Raw genomic sequence first — 20,139 nt, forward strand, 5'->3', positions numbered from 1 at the left:
CCTTCATCCAGCTCTGACATAAACAGCTAAGAACACTCTTTTACAAACTAAGTCACCTCTGTGATTTGTTCTAACTTTATAAACCTTACACTTGGCTCCTATCGGCAGACCTGTTGGCAGCTAGATCTTAAGTCATCTCATGCTAGCCCATTGCTCCCTAACCAATTACATCATATGTCAACATATTGTAACATTGATTAATAGGCATAACATAATAAAAAGCAGCCCTTTAGTAAAAGAAGGTCAACCGCATTGCAAGCAGGAGCCCTGCCAATTCTCCGAGGGCCTTTTCTGCATGACTTTTAAGGGTAGAATTAAGATGTAGAACCTCAAAAGGATTCTCATTGGAAAGAGAGATTTCATGCTACACAGGCACCCTCATAAAACTACAAAGGGGAACCCAAACGTGTCCAGTCTCAAGATTACAGAACTGCAGTTCTTCTTAGTTTTTGCCTTCCTTCTTGCCTTCATATAAAGCTATTTTTCAAATTGCTTGCGTCTGGACCGGGAAAACCCTAGGCAACTAGTCATTCATGTTGGTGTTTTCTCAGTTCCATGATGCATTTCCCCCTAAATGTTGGCTCTTCAGAATTTAATGTGTTCTTCCAATCACCATTTGCCTACTTTGCATTCTTACTAATTTTAATCACAACTATAATCATCAAAAATATGCAAAATCATCAAAAGCCTGCATAGTACAGTACATAAATCAGCATTTAGTCCGAGACCAGAATGCCATACTGGAAGGGCCTTGGTCTGATCTGACAGGGTTGTTATGTGAAACTACAGCTGTGCTTTTGGAAGCTTCCATTTACAGGTAGTGCAAAGGCCTTGATATGCCAAAAAGATACCGAGAGGCAACCAATGCCTCTTTTGGCTTACACAGATGCCGCCTACATGGAATATATTCCCATAAAGTTCAATAGAACCTATTCCCAAGTAAGTGTTTGTAGGACTGCTGCCCAATATGTACAGGATGGTTGGAATCTGTCTGTCTCAGGAGACTATGGAAGAGTGTGCCTTCAAGAGTGAAGTCAAACCATTGGGAGTTACAGCATCTGCTGCGGCTGGAGACCAATATGAGAAACATGTATGTTTTTCAGGTGGGGTAGATGAAGGCATCTGGCTTCGCTGCTGAAGGTGCACCAAGGCATTTCTTCTCTCTGCACTAGGGGAGACTGAGGCACTGAACAGTTTCAGAGACATGTTCAACACTGCTCCCCATTCAGCCACAAAGCTTACTGAGCGACCTTTGGAGTGGTAAAGAACCCTCAACCTCTCCAAGTTGATAAATGGCAATTAAAAGAAACCATTTATCAACAACCATAGCCTTTGCACCCATTACCTCATTTTGCTTTAAGGGCAAAATACATCTACCCTATACATTCATTTGCGCAAAGTGTAATGCTATTTCACTCCTATGCAGAAATCGAAATGTGCATTATCCACTCCTTGTTATGTTCCCTGTCTATGTAAGGTCACTTGTGCTTCTCTGGCACTGGGGAGGCCTAAAAGGGCAAACATCATTGTAATTTTCTTTAAAAACCCAATCTGCAATTTTAAATTACCGTACTTTTCCGTGAATAAGACAAGGTTTATTTAGAAATTTTAAAAATTGGGGGTTGTCTTATACACGGAATGTGCATGGGGGGACTTGGGATTGGTTGCTGCCACGAGCCAGAGATTGTCAGCAGCTATTGGGCATGCTATTGGTGGCTGCATCAAGGGCTAGTTTTTATTGGCTGTTGCTGCAGCAATTGGTTGGGCGACTGGTGGCTTCGGCCGGCGAGGGGACAGACGATAGACGGCTTTTGCAACAAATGCGAGCGGCAGCGGTCAGTCAGGGGAGTGAATTTCAGCATTCCCCCCCCCCACAAAAAATCTCAACAAGTATGAGCCCCCCCCCAAAAAAAGCTCCACAACTCTGTGCAATCTCCCATTTTCTTAATTTGGAGTCCCCAAAAATAGGGGGAATCTTATACATGGGGGCTTGTTATACACAGAAAAAAACGGTATACTGTGAATGTACATGGCCTCGTGGTTTGATTTGTCTCTCTCGTTGACACAGGGCATCGTCACCCAGTATCATCACAGGCACTGGGTCACAGGTATACAGGAAGAACACAAACAAAATTCCTGCTCCATTTCAACCCTTTACAGAGGCTGCGACATTAGCCTTTAATGTGAACAGCCTTCAAACAGAAGTGCCTACAAAATATTAGCAGAAAATAAGATTGTATGACTGGTGCAGAAATGGAAGGAGTTGTGGTGGACAAATGGTTTGTATTTACCAAATGTTCTTGACCATTTAGATGTTCACAGCAAAGGGAAAGAAACATTTCTTGGTAGTCAACTTGTCTGTAAATCAAAATATTTGTGCATGCTGATTGAAGTGCAAACAACCTGGATACATATTACTTCAAATTATCCAAAGAATTTAGACTAACTCTTTAAATAAAGGGTCTTTTTTTAGAATGCTGCAGAAAACTAATACTTTGGGGGGATATGGGTGCTTGCCATATATGCGGATGGGGTGGGGGTGGGCAGTGCTTGGGAGAGAACTGTAGAAATTTTAAACAAATATAGGAAGATTGCCAATTTAAGATAGAATTTGGCATACTCTTTTTTAGTTATTTACTAAAAAGTGTGACCATCTGACACACTTTATCAATTAATAGGAGCGAGAAGAAAATGATGGTATTGTGTTTGCTGCACTCAAGAGTATCACTGTCCATCTGTGTTATGAAGATTAAACCAATGGACTGGGAGAATGACGAAGCAAGTCCCACAAAGGAACTCTGCTTAACTTTTCCCCAATGGTATTTGCACACTCCAAACTCTGACCCACATATATAGATGGGGCTGGGAGCACACAGTATCTAGTTAGACAGGAGACAGCAAAAGCCCCCCCCCCCAATACACCTTTAGTGGGGAGGAGAGCAGAGATGGTGAGCTCCTATCCTGTAGGGCAGTGTTCTGCAAACACAGCTGTAGGGAATCTTGTGGGACTGGAACTCTGCCCCACATGGGGAGAGAACTGAGTTCCAGTACTTCAGCCTGCTTAACAGCCTTCAGCCATCTAAAACAAACCCAAGCACTATATGCCATTACTGTTTTAGGCTGCCAAGGGCGTGCTCTCACACATTTCCAATATACTGTTTCAACACTTTAAACCATATGTCTAACCCCTTTTCACCCCAAGTTAATGAACAGAACAAAAAGAAGGAACAAAGAAGAGAAACTAAGGCTGTAATCCTTAACACACCTATAGGGAGCAGTTTTTTTCTCAGTAATTTACGTATAAGCAAGCAAGGACAAGATCCAATTGCAAAAGTCACACTTGGATTCTGCATAGTTATTTTAACAATGCAGATCACTGAGCAGGGAGAACAGAAATTGCTTGTACTTGTAAATCCACTTCAGGGAATCTGAACACAGATTATGGAGTAACTTTGCCAAACTGATTGGATTGACATCATCAAAACAAATTACACAGCATAACAGTTCGGAGTATAAATATTTATTTTAACGAAGGTTGTGCTTTAAATATCCTTCAGAAGGTTTCCAACAGTTTAAAAAAGAACCCACAAGACTGAAGCTATTTGAAAGCAATTGCTAGAGCCAATGATTGGCTAGTATTTGTATTGTTTTATCAATATTTGTATTGTTTTATCAATATAATCAGGGATTTTTTTCAGGGGGAACTCAGGAACTCAGTTCCGGCACCTCTCATGTGGGTGCCATTTGCCATTCTAAGGTAACGAGGGAGGTGTTCATGGTTCCAGAACCTCTTTTTCTAGAAAAATAGCACTGAATATAATACATTGGCTGCTCATAATTTTCAAGGGAAGAGCGCCATCTGGTGAAAAACCAGTATGTCCTCGCAGAATGCATCACAAGTGTCTTGAACAGCAAAACCAAACAGGTGAACTATGCAGCTGCAAATCCAAATAGCACTCTTTTTGTTACATTTTTCTGTTTAAGATGGTAAAGATGACAGGATAATGGAGTGAACAGAAAGCAGTGAATAAAAAGCAACAACATAAGGGAGATTATCTTGACCCTACACCAGTGAAAAGGAGGAATGGATCCTAGCAAAAAAGAAATATTATTTCAGCAAGGATGGACATTGACAGTCTAGTCTTCACAGGAATGTAGGAAGTTGCCTTTTATCAGGACAGTTTATTTGTCCATTTAGTACACTCTGGTCTTCTGTGACCAGCAGCAGCTCTCTGGGTGGTTTCAGGCAATCAGAAGAGTCCTTCCCACCAGCTTTCCCACTGACACTGATTCAATCAAAGATGCCTCTGGGATTGAACCTGGGCCCTTCTGCACACAAAGCAGGCAAACACTACCTCTGAGCTATTCTTCTATATACCTCCCAATTGATCAATATCCAAAGAACAGTAATCTGCCACCTTCCCCCAATTTATTTTTTCTTATATTTATAGCTTGTCTTTCTTCAATCATGGAACCCCAAGTGGCATAAGTGTGATTTGCAGGTACCGATCTGACCCAGACCTGCATGGCTCCAGCGGGGGGGGGGGGGTGCAGTTTCATGTACCTTTAGACCATAAATATATGTACAGTATATAGTATTTGCATTTCCCACAGACCTTGGTTCCAAGCAGGTTTTGCAGTGGCAGCTGAACTAATTTTCTTGCTTTCAAATCCCATTTCATTGTTGGTGTGTTTAGGGTTAGGAATTTAAACTGTTTCATGCAACTGACTTCTCTCCCTGACAACATTTAGTTTGCAGGCAAATGTTATGGCACTTAAGAAATGTAAACAGGGTGCAACAATTCACTTCTAATCCCATATTATGACCCATGAGGATGCCTTAAGGGCTACTGTTTGCAACACCTGCCAATTCCATCTCCAGACTCATTCTGTTGGTTCTCCTGCTCTGGCTGAATAAATTGTAAGCTCCCTTTTTCTCCATTATCATATCCTCGTGCATACTGAGAGCACAGTCAAAACAAGTTCTGCATTACAGAAGACAGAAATACAACATTTACATGCCACACCTAGCATTTAATAGGTTGTGGGAAATTATCTAAATAATATTGTGTATTAATAATGAGCTACCTATAATAAACTTGCAGCAAGCTTCCATTGTGGCCCATCTCACCTTCTAATAACACTAAACAAGTTGAATATCCCAGTTCTATGCAAAGCTTGCCGGTTACAACTTTGCAATATTGTAAAGTAGCCTGGAGATCACTGAAGTTTAGCTTATACAGTATCAACAATGGAGAGACTAGAAAACATGTGCTTGTCCTACAGCAAGCATAGGGAACCTGTGGCCATCCAAGAGATTTTGTTGGACTACAACTTCCATCCTCACAAATGAACATCCAGAGGGCCACTGATTCCCTATCTTTGTCCTAAAACTAGATTATGTATTGTATTCACGTCAAGCTTAATCAAAAGGAGTGCATTCACTTCAAGTCCAGCCAAGGATGAATATGGCTACAAAATATTAAAACATATTTTCATGGGATTTTTCTTTGTATCATGTCACAATCAAAATTTCACGTGGTTGTTCCAACATGTGTGCATTACTGAAGTTGTAATGTTCAATTAGCCTTTTGACAATAACTGAACAAGTGTAAAAAAAAATTCATCAGGTTAAAATAAATGAAACTGGCAATGAAACATTGGTAGCAAAGGATAAATCTGGGAGTTAATAAGATGACTACAAAACAGAGGTAGTTTGAATGTGTTTCTAAACATTATCCACTCAAACTCCATCATGACAAGAATGAATTAAGTATCCTATTATTATTATTAAGTTCTAAGGTTGGGAGATCCCAAGTAAGTGTGAGTGAGTGTGTACACATACTGGAAAAAAGAAAAGAAATACAACAGAAACAGCAAATCATCAAAAAATAATCAAAAACAAGCAAGCCAAGTGCTTCTCAGAACAGAGAAATCTTCAAGTGTTGTCAGGGAGGTAGCTGATACTCCGGAGCCCAGGTACAGCAACAGAGCAAAACCTTGGTGGCAGGACTGACACCAGGCTTTCAGGCTAAAATAGCTCATTGATATGTAAATAAATATATTTAAGTGGCTTCCCACCAAATTAAGAACATATTTTCAACATATTCAAATTTGCTTTTACTCAATCACACATAGTCGTGCTTGTCATGGTTTTCCACTTCCTATACTACAATCCACCTTGAACACCGTTCTTCTGTGGGAAAGCAATTAGATAAGGTTATATCTGTGTGTTGTGTCCAGTGGATATGCATGCCCTTCCGGGCAAGGATCTATATTTTGTTTTTTGTTTTTGTTTTTTAAAAAAGGCACCAGCACACGCGCTGATGAAGCCATAAGGATCAAAGAACATTATTTAGAAAATCAAAAAGTTGCAGCCCTACGTTTTTAAACGAGTAATTTTACCCGAAGAGGACGACAGAGGTTGAGATGGCTGGGCAGTGTTCTCGAAGCTACTAACTTGAGTTTGGCCAAACTGCGAGGGGCAGTGAAGGATAGGCGTGCCTGGCGTGCTCTGGTCCATGGGGTCACGAAGAGTCGGACACGACTGAACAACAACAAATTTTACCCGTGTAAAAAAAAAATGCTAATTATTGAGGTATGCAAATATATGCAAATCAGGAAGCTAACAGACAGATACACGCACACATATTTAACATTTATAATCCCAAATAAATGGTGTCTTAACGTCTAAATTCGTGCAAGGCGGTGGGGCGGTGAAAGAGAGATAAGGAGGGAAATCCCGCCTCCCGTTCCAGGAGGGGAGGGGCCAAGCGGCTCGCGGCGGCGGCGCGGGGGGGGGGAGCGAGAGGCTGAGAGTGAAGCCCCGCCCCTCACTCGCCCTCCTCCCGCCTCCCCCTTGCGGCCCAGCGGCCAAGGCGCTGTGAGGGAAACCGAGCGGGTTTTCCGGCGTCGTGAGGGAGCCGCGCGAGGCCCCCGCCGAGGAGCTCCAGCCCGAGCCAGCCGCCCAGCAGCGGGGGAGAGCGAGGTTACCGTTTGCCTTGCCGAATTCTCGTGGTGTTTGGTCGGGCGGCTGCGATAATGGCGTCCTTCCTCGCGAGAGATCCTCCGGAGTCGCCACCGCGCAGGCGCCACAAAGCCCCGCCGCTCCCCTTCGACTGCCTCGAGGCGCCGCGCACGCGCGCTGAAGGGCTCCCACCTTTGGTCCACGGCGGCCAACCCAACGCCAGAGCCTCAAGGCGGCGAGCGGCTGGACTACGCGTCCCGGAAGGCTTTGCGCGCGGGGGACACCCGTAAAGCCCGCTTCTCCCGAGGCATGCTGGGAGTTGTAGTAACCAGGGAAAGAAGAAGTGGACGCTGGGGAGTGTAGTTGTAAAGCTTAATGATGCTTTGGGCTCAGAGTTTGAACGCTTGAGGCCACCAGGCGGCAGAAATAAAGCAGAGCGATGGTTAGGGAGGAAGATTTCATGATCGTCATTCCCGCCAAATATTGCTCAAAGCCTCAAGAAGCGTGTAGCGTGATTTTGTATATATGGTGTGTGTGCGGCTCAAACACACAGACAGACATTACATATACAGGGAGGCTGAGAAACAGCTATTTTCCCTAGGTCAACGAGTGAGCTTCACAAGGAGGAACTGGCTTGGTGTTAAAACCAATCAGAAATGTGGAAGAAGTTCTAGCTCTGTGGCAGAGCATCTACTTTACATGCAAAAGGTCCCAGGTCTGGGAAAGGCTCCTGTGTGAAAACCTGGAAACCTGGTGCTGGTCAGTAAGAAAGCAAAACAATTTATCTTGTAGCACCTTAAAGGTGAACAAATTTAATCCAAGGTAAGCTTTTGTACAAATACCATTCTATTTTTTATTTGCTTATTTAACAATATTTATAGACCACTTAATAAATACATAAAAATCTCTAAGGCATTAAGTCTACCTGTGTTTCTATATGCAGCACACTCTTACTCATGTTTACTCTATAAGTAAATCTCCCTAGGATAGAAGCACCACATCCAATGCCATTCATTTGAAGCACGTGGCTGCCCCCCTAAAAAAAAAAAAAAAACACTCCAGAGAACTATGGTTTACCCCTCACACAACTAAATCCCCAGCACATTTAAGAAACTAGTTTCTTAATAATAATTGAAATGGCATCTGCAAATGGCCAGAACAGGGATAGCAATTTGCAAGGCAAGTGTAGCAAGAAAAGGGTACTGTTTCTGGTAAACTGGGACAGCTGGTGCGTATGTTGAATTATGTATACAAATGTAACTGAACTACAGCTTCCCATTGTGTTTCATTATCTTTTGGCCTCACTGGTTACAAATTCGGAGAGAGGGGGAACTATGTGGCATCATAAAAGGCTAACAATTCAGCATAACCTTTCATGAGCTACAGTCCACTTCATGAGAATAACAGTTCACATATCTATTGATGGGAACTCTCATCTACAGAAACTTATAAGGTCCCTCTGACTTCCTTTGCAATACACCTAATAACTGCAAATAACACTTCATGTAGATTGTATTCCTCAACATGTATTATGCCATAGTAGATTTGTTGATGTTTCAAGTTTCTGTTAACCATGGCAGGGCCCTGGGTTTCTCTGCTTTTCCCAAGCAAATCAGTGTTTGACAAACACTGTCCATAACCTCATTTATCAGTTCAAGGCATTTTTAAATATTATTATTATTATTATTCAAAACAAATTATGTATACCTGGTATATAATTTAAGGCAGTGGTTGTTTTTTCTTAAAAAATGTTTAGGGATACTCTCATTTTCCTACTCATATTGAAATACTGTCCCACAGATTCACAGAATGTTTAGGGGTATGCGTACCCCTGCGTACCCCCATTTAAAAAAGCACTGATTTAAAGTAAAAAATTACCTGGTAACTCTCTGTGCACACAGTTTTGCAAAGGGTCATTGCAAAGGTTGCCCCATGTAAAGAGGTCAAAAAATCATACATGTTCACAATATGTAGTAATTTCCTGTGTAACCTATAGCAGATCTACAGATAGAGACTATAAAACAGAAAAAGATAGATGAGAAATCTTGTCATAAACAGTTAAAATTTTTATATAGCATGAATGAATGTATAGCAGATTGTGACAGTTCAAAGCATTGCATGTGTATAATTAGTAATAATTTATAAGGTGCCAAAGTTTTCCAGGCGCTGTACAAAGGTTAAAAAACAAAATTGTTTTTTCCATCAAGTTTATAATCTAAAGATACATGAGAGAAAAGGAAGGTGAGGTGGGGAAGGAAAACAAGCACATTGAGGCCCCAGTTCTTAAGACATTCTTAGGCTGCATTCACACAACATTTTATTATGGAATCAGTAGAAACAGAGTACTTAATTTTTCTTTGTAGTCCACACTCAGTCTGCAATCCCACTCCACACCCCAAAAAGCATTTCTTGAGAAATTGGTTCCATTCCGAAATACTCTAGTGAAGCAAAGTCCCCAACACTTGTGAGTAAGCATTATAAAAGGATCTTGGCCTTGAGTTCTGTTCCCAACTAACTGCAGAAGAGCAGTGACAGTGACTCCAAAGGGGTTTGCTGTGGAAGGGAGCAACCTTTGTCTTCACCTTTCTCAATTGCCAACATTGCAATTGCAACATTGCAACAGTTCTCTCCTCCACCAGGACCACCTTGGGTCTCCCTCCAGAATCTGCAATCCTGTATCTGTGAAGGTAGAATGTATAAGGGGAAACCAACCAAACCATTTCCTTCTTTCAAGGTAATGGTTTGTACTGACTAGGTAAAATACCACAATTTAGCATAACCAAAAAGTTGCTCACAGAACAAATAGGTGAGCCTTTCCTCCACCCCTTCACCGAAGCAGACTATAGGAGAAAAATATAGTCTCTGAGTGTGATATGGATATGTACATATATGAAAACAGTAGCTACAAACAGAGAGAAAGGTCTTGCTCTGTGCTGGGGCTCCCTTGGAGACCTAAAGGAAAAGCAATATCTATGGCAATGTTAATGCTGTGAGCCCCACCATCCTATGCTCACGTTGTATACATGGGTAAATAAAACCATATATCCTAAAGACACCAGTCTCCACTGACACTCATTCCCCAAAAAATGAACCCTGGGTAAGCGCTTGGAACCCCCAGAGTCTCTCACTGCTCAGGGATTGCAGTGGTGTGTAACAATATTCGTACCATTGCCTCTCTCCACAAGCACTTTGTCCTTCATCTGCCTGTTTGCCATCTGTAAACAGTGTGGATGGATACTGAACAAACATCACTATCTTTAAAAAGAAGCAAAAGAAAAGTAAGGTATGCAAATCACTAAAGCATCACACAGGACCCTGCAGAAGAATGTCCTGCGCAAGGCAGGGAATTTATTTGGGCCATTTCTATATGCAAAACTCACAGGCAGCAGCCAGCGAGTCCAGCCTCTCCACCAAAGATTAGAACCAATGAAGAATCCAGCTGTGGGATGGGTTGAAATTTAACTATCTGTTTGGTTCCCCCCAACACCAAATGGGTGTGCCCCTGGGTGATCAGAATAGTTCATAAACAGAACTGGGTTTATTTAAGTCCGATCACTCATAGCATATTATTCCAGCTTTGTGCTGGGAGAACACTCGTTCCTCTGGCTGTATAGACCCTGCAGGAGGCCTTGGTGCTGGTCCAAAATGGTCTTTCTTACCAACCTGAAGGTAATGAACATGACACATTTCAGCAAGCAGCTGACAATTCTCTGGGGGCAGCAGCAGCATCTGATACCAGCCAGGGCATGCAGCTTGGCCACTTGTACTTATAAAAACAGATACGCTTCATGTAAGTATCTATATTTGTTATCCTTCTTGATAGAAGTGCATCGCTGGCACCTGTGTGAGGATGAGGCATCAGCATCACATAGCAGAAACTGTGAGGTGAAAGCCGTTTATTAAAGTTAAGAAAAATGGTGGCCATTATTTCAATTGAGAAAGAACCCAGGGGGGATTTTATACTGCGATTGAAATGGGGGGAAAGAAAGATAATTTTGTAAGAGGAAGGAATAAAGGATAATTTGAAGATTCATTGCCAATGTTCAGTGGACTTTCCTCCTTGCCAGCTGCATAGGAATAAAATGTTACCCTTTACGAGTTTGCTGGTGCATTTGAGTTAGTAATTATTCTACAAATTGTGAGTTTGGTGAAAGCAGCAGCTGTAACGGCTATACGATATGAAAATGAATGTAAGTCATTAGCTATCTAACAGGAGCCAAACTGAATAGGAAAAAGTTTAAATTATTGCCAGTCAGTCTGAATGCCAATGCCATAAATACTGAGGTTCTACAAAATATCAGAGAGGAGGAAAATGCTAGTGTCGAGAACTGTTTGCATTTTAACAAGAGCTGGGTTGAAACTGCCTCTGGAGCAGAAGCTCTCTGCAGGGCTGCACTTCTAAAAATGGGTGCTGGGGATGAAGCTGCCTGGAAAATACACAGAAAAACCTGTCCCCCAATTCTAAATATGCAAGTGCAGGCTGTGGTTGATCAGTGGAGCAAAAATGCGGTCTGTGCATGCTCAGAGTAATTTCCATCTTTATGATTAGTCCACCTGTTCTGCAGCTTTCTAAGCTGTTATTTTGTACTGGTTCAGACGAAACCTGACCGCAGGTGAATAATTTTTTCACAGACTCAGCTTTCCATCGTTAAAATGGGTATGTGCACAATCCACCTCATAAGATTTAGTATGAGAATGAGGGAGCTAATTACTTGTGAAGAATTTTGCTCCATAATAAATAACTGCTTTTTGAAGAAGGATTAGGTGTGCAGAGTAATTGGGGGTGTTTGTTCTAGAGAACGAGAGATGGTGTAATACCACAGCAGCCCTGTTTAGGGAAGCTTTTAATGTCTGATGAATTATTGAATTTTAATATTGTGTTGGAAGCTGCCCAGAGTGGCTGGGGAGGCCCAGCCAGATGGGCGGGGTATAAATAATAAATTATTATTATTATTGTTATTATTATTACTTGGGCAATGTCACACTTTGTCTACATGTCCATCCTTCTGTTCCTCTACATTAATTAGTATTTTTTGACAAGTGGCAGGAAAAGTTATGCTTAATTTTTCTGTACTGTTCCTTGCTGAAATCCCCAATGTGAAATTCTCAGACAACAAGCTTGGTGCCCACCAAGGTCACCTTTATTTATTTCTTTTAATGTAATGGGTATTTTATGATACCCACAACTGTTTCCTAGATTTCCAAATGTGCCCAAGAAAGTGGAGAGCAAACAAACCCTTTGCCATTCATTGCCTGTCTAGCATTTCAAGAAGCCAGTGACACGGAATGATATTCAGATATATACATTATTGTAAATCCTATAATAATTAATATCCTTGAACTTGGAACTCTATCCCATGCTACTGTGGATAATATTAAGAGTGATTCATTCAAGTTTGTATAAAATTTGCTGATGCATTGTTCACTTAAGGAACCAAGCCAACAAACTTTGGGGTTACAGGTTAGGTAGCCGTGTTGGTCTGACTCTGCCGTAGTCAAAATAAAATAAAATAAAAATTCCTTCCAGTAGCACCTTAGAGACCAACTAAGTTTGTTATTGGTATGAGCTTTTGTGTGCATGCACACTTCTTCAGGTGCTACTGGAAGGAATTTTTGTTTGTTTGTTTGTTTAAACTTTGGGGTGTTTTCTGACTAATGTATGGAAGATTTTTTTAAAAAAGAATTTAAATCGACAGGATTGTGTTTCAGGGAAAACTGAAACACAGATCAAAGCAGAACTAAATCCATTCAGAACAATGTCAATTGATAAAGTGGAACAAATTGCACTAATGATTCACATAAGAAAAACACATTTCTTGGAAGCACAAAAGCCAAAAGAAGCTGTGTGAATGATTCCCCCCCCCCCCACAAAATCCAAAATCCAGTCAGGCAGCACCTTCACAAAATAGTAAATGAACTTTTAAGCTTTTGGATACAAATCAGGGAGGACATTTTTTAGTTTGGGGACAAAATAGTGAAAATAAGTTTGTGGCATTTTGATCGCTCCTAATAAAGGTACTGGTGACTGTGGGGTTTGGAATGTTTCCTAGAAAATATTAATTTGCAAAAACTACTTTTGAACAGAAAACAAGATCAAAGTTTTCAAGGATTCCTGCAACTTAAGATGCAAAATATACAATTTCTAACCATAAAAGGCACAGCATTTCATAATTTCTGTTCTATTCTCCATCATTCAGCCTCCCCCCACAGAGACACAATTATTGCCAGATATTTTTAATGTTAAAGCAAACTCACAGGAAATTTCGAGTCGTTTATTCCCATCTTAGTACATGGAATGACTCATAAGTGTCTGTAACAGGGAGGTTCCCTTTTCTGGCCTTTCAGAATGTTTTCTGAAACCAATGCAAACAGCCTCAAAAACCTCACTTTCCATGCCCTGCTCCAAGCGCCTGTTTTATTCAAGAAGCGCATGTTATTATGTGATATATACAGTATATCGCTAGCTATAATGGTGATTAAAAGCAACACATTTTTGCAGCCTGATCCTTTGCATGTTTACTCAGAACTATATTTCAGTGATTTCAATGAAATTTACTCCCAAATGAGTGGTAGGCTCATTGAGCCAAGCCCATGACAATCTTTATCTTGATCACTTTCACAATGCCCTGTAGGTCACTATTCCACTCCCATTTTATAGATGAGAAACTGAGGAAGCTGGTCCATCAGAACAGGGGTTGCCAAGTGGGTATTTTGTTTCTGTTGTGAATACACTTGACATAGTCAAATTTATTTGTGTGAACTAATAGCCCCCCCCCCACAAAGTGGACTAGCACACAGGGAATCACAGATCATAAAGGCACCACTGGTGGTCTGACTCATTGTATGTTCCAAACCTAACTTCCTATGTTCCAAATATAAAAGAGTAAAAAAGTAGAGCAGCATCCATGTTGCAAAGGCCTTCTGAAATAAATCCATTTGAACCCGGTGCCCTGTATTCCCTTTTCCATAGCATCCAAGGCCAGATAATTCCCTACACCCACATGAGTGCTCAGATTTTCTCTGAGCACTCTCCAAAGACCAGCATGTCCAATGCAGGCCACATTTACACTAATCCAAGAAGTTTGACTTGATCCACCCGTCATTGTATTTTCCAACCTGGTGGTCTCTAGATGGTTTAGAATTTTATCCAGTTTCTCCCAATACTTCAACCTAACAAGCAGCTCAGCCAGATCCACAATATATCATCCCCACTTTGGGAACAACTTGCTGTTCATGCATCCTCTCTACCTGGCACTTCTATTTCAAACACATTTTGGGCAGGAAAAAACAGCTTTGCCTTCCCTGTTTCCAGGCAACCAAGTGACAGTCAGGTGCCTTCAAGCAGACAATGTGATATATTGCACAGCCAACCACACCCATCTTGGTTGTTTGTTGTCTGAAGTCAGCCTTCCCCAGCACAGAGCCCTCCAGATGTTTTGGACTAGAACTCTCATCATCCCCAGACATTGCAGCCATATGATGCTAGGACTGATGGGAGTTCTAGTACATAGTATATGGAGAGGACACCAGGCTGCCAATGGCTGTCCTTAGCCACACCTGGGTCTGCTGGACCTAATAAAAGAGACACTGAGATCATGGGAATACAAAAGGTCACTAAGTGCTGTGAGTGTGCTGGTTGTTGTCATGGTTCCCAGAAGTATGTCAATCCCTTCTCAAAACAAAATTAAAAATTAAAAAATTCCTTCCAGTAGCACCTTAGAGACCTCAGTTCCACTGTCTGGAGGTCACACAATGTTAATAGGAACTTTACTTCTTCTTTAAAGCTTAAAAAAAACCCCACCTGCTTTTCAGCCAAAGAAAGGCCTCCAGAGTGGTTTCCAGATGTCAGTGATAAGACAGTCCCTGCCCTCAGGCTTACAATCTAAAAGACATGAGACAAAATAGAAAATTCTTTTCAGTAGCACCTTAGAGACCAACTGTGTTTGTTCTTGGTATGAGCTTTCATGTGCATGCACACTTCTAAAAGACATGAGACAAAAAGAAAAGGATTTGGCAAGGAGGCGGAGGAGGGAAAAGGCAAACTTGGTGCTTGCAGATGGGGGTAGAGAGTGGCTTGTATTGCAAATGGGTTGTTCAGATCTCCTTTATCACATCATTACATCACTTGGATATCAGCTGCGCATGGATGTAAAAAGGCCCTGTAGAAGCTGCCCTTTTCCTTAACACCACCCCTATCTATGCTGAGTGGGGTCAGGAATGGCATCAGCGCTGAGTCATCCTTCATGCCACTTCTGATTTCAGATGTTTATGTCCTCTCTCCTCTTTCGTATTTCACAGGCAATGCTACATAACAAGTTTCAGACACGGTCCAGTGCACCTTCAGATAGGGTTTTTTTTGGGGGGGGAGGGGAGATGAAAATACCTTCTGTATTTATTCTTTGTTGAGGCCTGAAAGGATTAAAGCCTTAGTCAACTGAAGCTGGCAATTTCCTGGTTCAAAAGAGTGACATCCTCCCAAACTGAACTCTGCCAAGCAAACAGATTATGCCGATTATGGCAAGATGTGTCTCAGCGAGAAAATGTGCTTATTATTCTTTGTACAGTGCACCTAGCACCCTCCTGGCCTTCACAGGCAAAAAGAGAAAGGTCCTTGCCTGCAAGGAGTTTGTTGTTCAGTCGTTCAGTCGTGTCCAATTCTTCGTGACCCCATGGACCAGAGCACGCCAGGCACTCCTGTCTTCCACTGCCTCCCGCAGTTTGGTCAGACTCATGTTGGTAGCTTTGATAACAATGTCCAACCATCTCATCCTCTGTCATCCCCTTCTCCTTGTGCCCTCCATCTTTCCCAACATCAGGGTCCTTTCCAGGGAGTCTTCTCTTCTCATGAGGTGGCCAAAGTATTGGAGCCTCAGCTTCAGGATCTGTCCTTCCAGTAGAGCACTCAGGGCTGATTTCCTTAAGAATGGAAATCATTCTAAGGAGTTTACATATTGAATAACATAATTTGGGGTGGATGGACTATAGCATCTTTGCCCCACGATAGATGAGTCCCTGTGGCAGACACTTTCTGAACTGGATCCCACTTCAATAGATGCATGGAGTGCAGGACCGGCGCGTCCATTAAGGCGAACTAGGCAATTGCCTAGGGCGCCAAAATGGAGGGGGCACTGGCCAGGCTTGGGCGGGACGGGCTAGCAGCAGCTTATCTGCTGTAGCGGAGAGGTGCTGCTTGCCCCCTACACCACCCCCGGCTCCCACTAAAGCAGGCTTTGGCAGGGGGGCACGGCAGGACGGGCAAGCAGCAGCTTCTCTGTACAGCGGAGAAACTGCTGCTTGCCTCTCCACACACACACCCAGCTCCCGCTAAAGCAGGCTTTGGCGGGGGGGGGGTGCGCCAGAAGGTGGTCTCGCTTAGGGCGCAAGAAGCCCTAGCACCAGTCCTGATGGAGTGTTACTCTTGCTTTTCACATATTATACAAATCAGGGACGGAGAACCTTTTTTGGGGAACTACCTCGCATACCAATTTTTACAGGTGGGTGGAGCAATCCACTTGTCAATCACATGATGTCACTGGTACCACATGATTGACAGGTGGGTTTTCCCTTGTCAAAATCCATTGCAGACCCCTTCATCCCATCTAAACAAAGGGGTGGGATGGGACTGCAGAGCAGTTTCTCCAACCCATTTGAAGATCACTGCTGAAGTGGCACCCTAGTGCAGAAAGACTGTCTACAAGACCGACAGGTTTTTTGGGTTTTGTTTTTAAAGAGGCAGATTGGATGGGTAGTAAGGAATAGGGATGTTTTGAAATATTGATGGCACTGGGGGGAAATGTTGGGGATACAAAACCACCTATATTGGTTTGGACATGCATATGAAGGAGACAAAACAACAAAGAAGCAACATATTAAGCCATATAATTTTGTTTTATGTTTGGAAATGTATCACCATGGCAATTACCGTATACTAGCTCCTTTGTTAGAAATAACAGTTTCCATTTCCCCTGCCCACATCCTATTCAGGGGTTTGTTTGTTTTGGTACAAAATCTTTTTTTTAAGTATTCTTTTATTTTTAAATGCCTTTGTTTCCCCCTCTTCTTCACCTCCCCCAAATATTGTGATTTGGATCAGAGTTCTTACTCCAGCGGAAGATTTAATTGAATGCCCTTTCAGATATTTTCTAGCCACAATATTAGGCAAATATGAATTCACATTGAGATGGAAAAGTACAGAGAACTTAAAACACAACTTCACCGAGTCAAGATAATTGTGTGTCATGCTTGAATGTTGACACTGACAAAACACAGCCCCTTATGGAAACTTACAATAGCACAAGCAAGCTACAAACAGAAATCCCTGTTCCCTCCAGGTTGTTTCTTGCCTACTGAAGTTTAAGATGGGGGGGGGGACCCTCAGAAAGAGCATTCATTGTCCTAATCACCATATTGAGCAGTCTCTCATAAACATAGCCAGTCTTTTTTGAAAAACAAAACAAAACCCTAAATTATTCTGTCTGGCCTTCCTCTGGCAGTGAGTGCCACAGCTCCTTTATGCACAATAAGAAAAAAGAAATTTGTAACAGACCACCACTAGGGTCAGCTTTATATCTACTTCTCCTTATGCTATTGGAACCAAGGGCAGTTGCAGGGCACCTGGGCACAGAGATGATGGGAATTTAATTACCTATATACTTGAGTATAAGCCTAGTTTTTCAGCACACTTTTTGTGCTTTAAAAGCTGCCCTCGACTTATACTCAAGTCAACCATTCCTTAAGGAGTGTACAAGAACGGCGGTTCTTTACTCTCCCCAGGCAGCTTGTTCCATTCCTGAACTGCTCCCATAAATGCAAACTTTAGACCCCAGAAGGCAGAAAGCCTATCAGTTAAGGAAGTATTAAAACCCCACAGGTGCTCACTTTCCCTGGCTCCTGCTTAAACAGGACAGGATCCCAGCCTTCTCTGTATAACACAAGGGAACATTGCGCTGTGGGTTAAACCACAGAGCCCTAGGGCTTGCTGATCAGAAGAATGGCGGTTCGAAACCCTGCGACGGGGTGAGCTCCACAGCAGCAAAGGAGGAAGAGGAAGGAGCAGCCCAAAGGGCTGCTTTTGGACTGCTCGTTCCTCCTCTACCACAGTGGCAAAGGTGAACCGGCTTATACTTGAGTCAATAAGCTTTCCCACATTTTTGTAGGGAAATTAGGTGCCTCGGCTTATATTTGGGTCGACTTATACTCGAGTATATGCGGTATTTTACAAAAAGTAACTCAAAACAACTTACATTAAAACCAGTATTGAATAAAACAGAAAAGAATGTAAAACTCATTAATATATATTTTTAAGCAGGGCTAGTATATCCCACCCAGCAACATTTTTGTCTGGAGCCTTAAAGATAAGTAATGATGGCACCAGACGAGTCTCCCCGGGGAGGGCATTCCGTAAGTAGGGAGCCACCACTGAAATGGCCTGTTCTTATGTTACCACCCTCCAGACCTCTCATGAAGTGGGTATACAGAGAAGGACCTCGGATGATGATTGCATCTGGAGTTGTGGTCCAGAACAACTGGAAGGAAACAGACTGGAGATGTCTACCCTAGAATATCAGAATTCGTAATGGTGCCTGGCAGTCAACTGCTCAGAACCCTTTCAAGAAGTGTTCACTCTCCAGGAGTATTTGTCTGAGACACAAGAAAAACTCTTCTTTAATCACCTTTTTATGTGCAGCATTCTTTGCCAAGCTTCAAGGACAAGAACCATCTCTTCACTGTAATAAGTGCTACTTCTACTTTTGGGGACTTTGGGCCAGACGAATATTACAACATACCCACTGTCTGTATTTGTTATGTCCATTGTTATTATTTAACCCATTTAGTCCACCTATTTGCTCCTCTGGATTTTTGGGGGAAACAGATACACCTCCTGCTGCTTTTAGAAAGTAATTATTTTGTTTACTTTGTTCTTTGGACCACCCTCTTCTGCTTGTACTTGTCAGTAAGCAGCCTGCCAGATAACACAGAAATCTGTCAGATGGCAAGCAGCCAGGAAAAGCAGCACATTCATTGCTTGCTGCAGGAAGAGGAAAGTTTGTTACTCATGACTTTTTGTTACTGTTTCACACACTGACTATGAATCTGAAGAAGTATCTGAAGAACTGGAAGGAATTTATTTATTTTTTTACTATGGCAGACCAACACGGCTACCTACCTGTAACTGACGATGAAATGGATCATTTTACTAGGTGTGTAGTTTTGAACCACTCTACTGCTACAACTTGTTAATTTCAGTAGTGCAGACAAAAACCAGTTTTCTGTATATCCACATAAGGGAATTCCAGGAGTGATAATCTGTCCTCAGGTATTTGCGTAGGCCAGGGGTAGGCAACCTAAGGCCCGGGGGCCGGATGCGGCACAATCGCCCTCTCAATCCGGCCCACGGACGGTCCAGGAATCAGCGTGTTTTCACATGAGTAGAATGTGCCCTTTTATTTAAAATGCATCTCTGGGTTATTTGTGGGGCCTGCCTGGTGTTTTCACATGAGTAAAGGTTGCTGACCCCTGGCATAGGCAGATAGAACACAACTGCTCTTATCAGTTAATGGTGCAATCCTGCCCTTTCCCTTACTTTTATCCTTAGGCAAACTTTTAAAGCAACATATCTTTCCAGCAATAAAACAAACGGGTTCCTCTTTCCTAACCTTACATGCTTTTCTTTCAATGTAATCCCTCCCATTTCATGTTCTTTCCATCCTAAGGAACTGTTCCAACATGTTTTAAATGCTCTGAATGAATATTTGCTCCATAGGAGCCAACTCCTAGGGGCTGAGGTCCCTTCAGACCCCCTACTAAAATATTTGAGGGCCCTAGGAGTCTCTTCCAAGGTGTCTCTTCCAGTCCTGGAGAGGCCCATTGGTAACTGAATCTGGGAGACATTCTGCATGCAACAATTGCTCTACCACTGGAAGCCCACAAGTGCAGCGCAAAGGCAACAGAAATCTCCTGCTGCTGCTGCCTTTAAGTGTGGGATGTGAAACACATAGCAGTCAAGTACAACATTCCTAAAATGAACATGCTTGGGGATGCTTTGTATGCAGTCAGGAGAAAACTTCCTGTTTCCTCCTGAGCTGTGACAAAGTTCCTCTGCATGTGACTAGAGGCCTCTCTCTCTCTCTCTCTCTCTCTCTCTCTCTCTCTCTCTCTCTCTCTTTCTCTCT

At 42.4% G+C, this 20,139-nt stretch overlaps 2 protein-coding genes across 5 annotated transcripts in view; one reads left to right on the forward strand and one right to left on the reverse strand.

The window, feature by feature from the left end:
- Positions 1-7,135, reverse strand: part of BANP (BTG3 associated nuclear protein) — a 152,773-nt gene extending 145,638 nt beyond the window's left edge. For all 4 annotated transcript variants that reach the window (XM_033157016.1, XM_033157013.1, XM_033157012.1 and 1 more), the window contains exon 1: positions 6,994-7,135. The gene's annotated coding sequence lies outside the window, so the exon portion shown is untranslated. The remainder of the gene's footprint in view (positions 1-6,993) is intronic.
- A 3,410-nt stretch (positions 7,136-10,545) lies between these two features.
- CA5A (carbonic anhydrase 5A) overlaps positions 10,546-20,139 on the forward strand; it is a 30,044-nt gene continuing 20,450 nt past the window's right edge. The window contains exon 1 of the mRNA XM_033157018.1: positions 10,546-10,757. Coding sequence (XP_033012909.1) covers positions 10,613-10,757 — 145 coding nt within the window. The 5' untranslated portion in view covers positions 10,546-10,612. The remainder of the gene's footprint in view (positions 10,758-20,139) is intronic.

The sequence above is a fragment of the Lacerta agilis genome, chromosome 8 (genome assembly GCF_009819535.1).
Source record: "Lacerta agilis isolate rLacAgi1 chromosome 8, rLacAgi1.pri, whole genome shotgun sequence".
Lineage (NCBI taxonomy): Eukaryota > Metazoa > Chordata > Lepidosauria > Squamata > Lacertidae > Lacerta > Lacerta agilis.